The 4,812-nt window shown below is 41.6% G+C and overlaps 1 protein-coding gene across 1 annotated transcript; it reads left to right on the top strand.

Annotated features, from left to right (window-relative positions):
- Nucleotides 1-3,124, top strand: LOC143880082 (L-type lectin-domain containing receptor kinase IV.1-like). The gene is made up of 2 exons (XM_077382841.1): nt 1-137; nt 918-3,124. Exons 1-2 carry the CDS (start codon nt 128-130, stop codon nt 2,879-2,881), a joined length of 1,974 nt encoding a protein of 657 aa, XP_077238956.1. The 5' UTR covers nt 1-127; the 3' UTR covers nt 2,882-3,124.
- The last annotated feature ends 1,688 nt before the right edge of the window (nt 3,125-4,812 follow it).

Here is a 4,812-nt window from a genome sequence, read left to right as displayed (position 1 = left end):
GTGCCTGTGATTCCATCGATCAAGCCATTAAGTCTTGAAGAATTCCCTTTAGTGTTCATGGACGTGTGGAAATCTAGGGTTTCGCCGGACGGATCTTGGGAATTCGCATCTTCAAGTTCTAATCGCCATGGTCGGAGGTATGTTTCCGCATATAATTACATTGAAATTAACAATGTTATCTCAATTGTCGGAATCTAGAAACTTGATCAGAAATAGTTCGTTGAGTTAAATTTTAGAAATTAAGTTAACATCAATCAGAGACAGAGATTAAGTTTCTTCCCATATGACTAAGAAAGAGGAGGGAAAAGTCTCTTCTTTGTAGGTACCCATGCCTACCTCAACAAAATTTGACTCGAGACCGGTCTGGAGGAACTTTCCTCCAACCCATCGCTAATAGTCTAGTAGCAAGGGGTGTAGAAATATCAATTCCTTCTGAAAGTAAGCATGGAATTCATATTTCCACACTCTTGCTATTAGAGGGGCTGGAGGAAAGTTCCTCTGGATTGGTCTCGAGCCAAGTTTTCTTCCGCCCACCTCTAGTCGTAGAAGTAATACCCACGCGTACGTCTAGTTGTAGAATTAATTGCCTTGTCCCCACATGATTTCCGTCCTCTTGTGTGTAAGAAGATACTTTAATTCTATTAAAAAAGAATGATGCAGTTCATGGCTTCACCAGTGGGCCCTCCTCTTCCTCTAGGTGCTGCTGCTTGGATAGATCCCACTCATAGCCCCCATTTGATTGAGATCTAACGGCTATAGCGTGTACTCGTAATGTCTGGGGCATACACTTTTCGGTCATTCCCCTATATCAAAAGGTATGCAAGAGATGAAAAGCTATCATTAGGACTTTTAATTCTCTAGCTGGATTTCAGCCATGTTTACAAAGTTCATACTATTGCTTCTCATCAAACTGGCAGCTTCCAATGATGATGGTTTTGCCTACAGTGGATTCCGAAGTACCGAAGTGCCCTGTGGCGGCACCGCAGGAATCACACTCGATGGCCTCTTGGAGCTAAACCACGGTACACAGCAGAGCAAAGGTCATGCCTTCTACCAGAATGCCCTTAAATTCAGGGATTCTGCCACCGGTATTGTTCACTCCTTTTCTACTACTTTTGTCTTTGCAATTCTCACCCAAGATCCTTATTTAAGAGGCCCTGGGTTTGCTTTCTTCATCGCCCCCTCGACAAATCTCTACGAAGCTCTACCTAGCCAATATTTAGGCCTCTTCAATTTTACCAACAATGGGAATCCTTCAACTCAGGTTCTCGCGGTTGAGCTTGATACCTCCCAGAGCATGGAATTCGGGGATATTGATGGCAACCATGTGGGAATTGATTTCAACAGTTTAAATTCAATTAACTCTGCCCCTGCAGCTTATTATGCAAATGAAAATGGTGGGATCAAGAATTTAAGCCTCAGCAGTGGAGAACCCATGCAGGTTTGGGTAGAGTACAATGGTACTGATATGAAACTTGATGTAACAATATCTCCTGGCAAGAAACCTAAACCCAATCGTCCTCTCCTGTCCTCTGTGGTTAATCTTTCATCGGTTATGTTAGAATATATGTACATGGGTTTTTCTTCATCTACGGGATCGATTCCAACTTATCAAAATTATATTCTGGGATGGAGCTTTCAGATGAATGGGAATGCTCAAGACATCGATTTTTCACGCCTACCTGTGATTCCTCGGAGGGGTCCCAAGAAGAAATCAAAAGTATTGATAGTTGTTTTGCCAACAATTATGTTAGTTTTCATCTTAGTGACCGTCCCTAGCGTTATTCTTTTTGTGAGAAGGAAGATCAAATTCAAAGAGATACTCGAGGACTGGGAACGTGAATATGGACCTCAAAGGTTCTCATACAAGGATCTATTCATGGCCACCAAGGGATTCAGAGACAGAGAGCTTCTGGGCATCGGAGGTTTTGGTAGGGTGTACAAAGGTGTGTTACCTTCCTCCAAAGTCGAAGTTGCTGTGAAGAGAGTCTCCCATGAATCAAGGCAAGGGATGAGGGAATTTGTAGCAGAGATCATCAGCATTGGAAGGCTCCGACACCGGAATTTGGTACGGCTGCTCGGCTATTGCCGGGGTAAAGGAGAGCTCCTCTTGGTCTATGATTTCATGCCCAATGGAAGTCTTGATAAATTACTATTTGATCAACCAATTTCAGTTCTAACATGGGATCAAAGATTTAGAATCATCAAAGGAGTAGCTTCCGGCCTTTATTACTTGCATGAAGAATGGGAGCAGCTTGTCATCCACAGAGATGTCAAAGCGAGCAATGTTTTACTAGATCATGAATTCAATGGAAGATTGGGTGATTTTGGTCTGTCGAGATTATATGATCATGGGACTGATCCTCAAACTACTCGTATGGCTGGAACACTAGGTTATATGGCACCGGAGTTAAGCAGAACTGGAAAGGCGACGACTAGCACCGACGTGTTTTCCTTTGGGGCTTTTATACTCGAGGTTGCTTGTGGAAGGAGACCGATAGATCCACGGGTGTCCGCAGAAGAACTGGTTCTTGTTGATTGGGTGTCAGAATGTTGGAGGAGAGGCATAATTTTAGAGACAAGTGATCCGAATTTGGGAAATGGTTACGTAGTGGAGGAAATGGAGCTGGTGCTAAAGCTTGGATTGCTTTGTTCGCATCCGGTATCTAGCACTAGGCCAAGCATGAGGCAAGTCCTGCAGTTTCTAGATGGCGATGTTTCTCCACCTGATATGTCAACAAATAGTTTCAGAGCTAGTTTTCTAGAAATGGGGCACAATGAAGGTTTGGATGCTGCTTTGGCCATGTCATATCCTTCTTTGGACAAGTCAGGTGGATACTTGTCATCGATTGGGGAGTCAATCCTCTTTGGTGGCCGTTGATACCCTCTCAGTGAATTTGTTTCTGTCTAATAAAGGAACATTTGTTTCTCTCTAGTAAAGGAAACACTCTATCTAATAAGCTTATTGTCCTTAGTGTGCTTGTTGCAATGAGAAGCAAAATTCAAATGGATATCACAATATATGTTTTAGTAATACAAACCAGTTTAGTGTTAAAGATATTAATTTGTAACTGATATAGTTATTTGAATCATACTCCAATGACCTTTATGGGCTTTTTGTGTATCTGTGCATTTATGTTTCTCTCCCTTGTTTGTGTTTGTGTGCATGCTTGTGTGTGTGTGCGCGCGTGAGAGAGAGAGAGAGAGAGAGAGAGAGAGAGAGAGAGAGAGAGAGAGTGTGTTATGGATGCAATTTTATGATCAAGTGAGATAGGCAATATCCCTCTCATTATTGCTAGAGAGGATTTGGGACTAGAACAAGTACACAAAACTACCAATGAGATATGAGAAAATTTTCGTCAAACAACGCAATCCATTAATGCAATAGATGAGTCTTTGTGGGGATTTATGAACTACTGCACCATACCATATGGAACGTTCTGAGAGCACTTCCCTAACATTTGGATTTTTTTTATGGGTAAGCTAGGGTTCGGCGGGGACCCCTACCTTTGGAATTTCTTGATGCTAGAATTGTTGTAGATGTATTAATATATTAATGTTGTAGAACAGTCTCCAAAAGAAAATCCATAACGTAAAATTATTGAGGGATATATCGAATGCTGCCGAAAAAATAAAAACTTATTTCTACTACTACTACTACTACTTCTTAGGAGGGCTTTCAAGCGAAAGGGAAAGTGGGAAAGAAAGACTGGGAAGGGGGGAGGGGAAAGGGGGATCGGAAAGTGAAAGAGAGAAACAAGAAACGAAACTTTTTTTTTTTAATGGGTAAGCTGGAGTTTAGAGGAGACCCCTACGGATTTATTTAATAAAGAGAGAGATGATACAATAATAGCACAAAACCAACCCTAACTCGGAACATGCGAGAGAAGGAGAACCAAGGCTCAACACATATCAGCGACAAACACTAAGCCTACGATCAAAATGCTCAATACCTGTGAATTACATAATCAATTAATTTTGAAAGGGTATGTTCAGCTCTTTGTGGGCATTTTGGCCAAATTTTCTTGTGAACTTCCTGTCATGATTCATTTGATTCCTAAAGTTTTAGAGTCTCTTCTTCACCACTATCCTCATACTTAACTGGAATCAGGTGGACTTGATTACGTTCATCTGCCCAGGATACATTCTTTTTTGGAGATTCTTTGGGACCTCTTGTGATTGTTTGATCTTCTTCCTTTCTGAGAAGGATTCTAATGAGGAAACTTCTTTAGGGTTGGAGTAGTCCTCTGATCCACTGTCCTCTTCACTCTCTTCTCTTCACTCTCTTCACCATCTCTCTTTGCATCTAAGTCCTTATTATCATTGTTGGGTTGGTGATGGTCCTTTCCCCCACTGCTCTTTGGGCAGATTGGAATATTTTGCCTTTTGGGATATTTTGGGGATGGGTTCAGACTTGAGATGGTGTGAGCAATGGTTGTTAATTGACCAGTTTCAAAGTTTTCAAAGATGCTGAAGCTGTTTTCTATGGGTAAGGAGCTTTGCTTTTCTGAGGCTTCTTCTTCTCTCACTATACACGTCGAGGGTAGTTCATCAATTTCTTGCTCTTTATCTTTTCTTCCTGATGGATCTTCAATGGATTTTTTCATGACCCATTCCTGTTTTGTTTTTTGAGTTATGGCTGTGGTTTGAGTGATTTGAGCACATATTTCTGTGGTGTGACTGAAATCTTTGTAATGGCAGCAAGCTCTTGGTTTCCAGTCATATTCGACTGCCTGGGTTTCATCTCCAGATGGGGTTTTGATATGGATGATGTCTAGTAGGGTGCTCTCTGCTTATACTTCCATACAAACA

This window comes from Tasmannia lanceolata, unplaced genomic scaffold (genome assembly GCF_043159265.1).
Source record: "Tasmannia lanceolata isolate RefF3 unplaced genomic scaffold, GAP_Taslan_0.1 ptg000006l, whole genome shotgun sequence".
Taxonomy (NCBI): Eukaryota; Viridiplantae; Streptophyta; class Magnoliopsida; order Canellales; family Winteraceae; genus Tasmannia; species Tasmannia lanceolata.
Note: the sequence above shows the minus strand (reverse complement) of the source record. Positions and strands in the feature narration are given on the sequence as shown.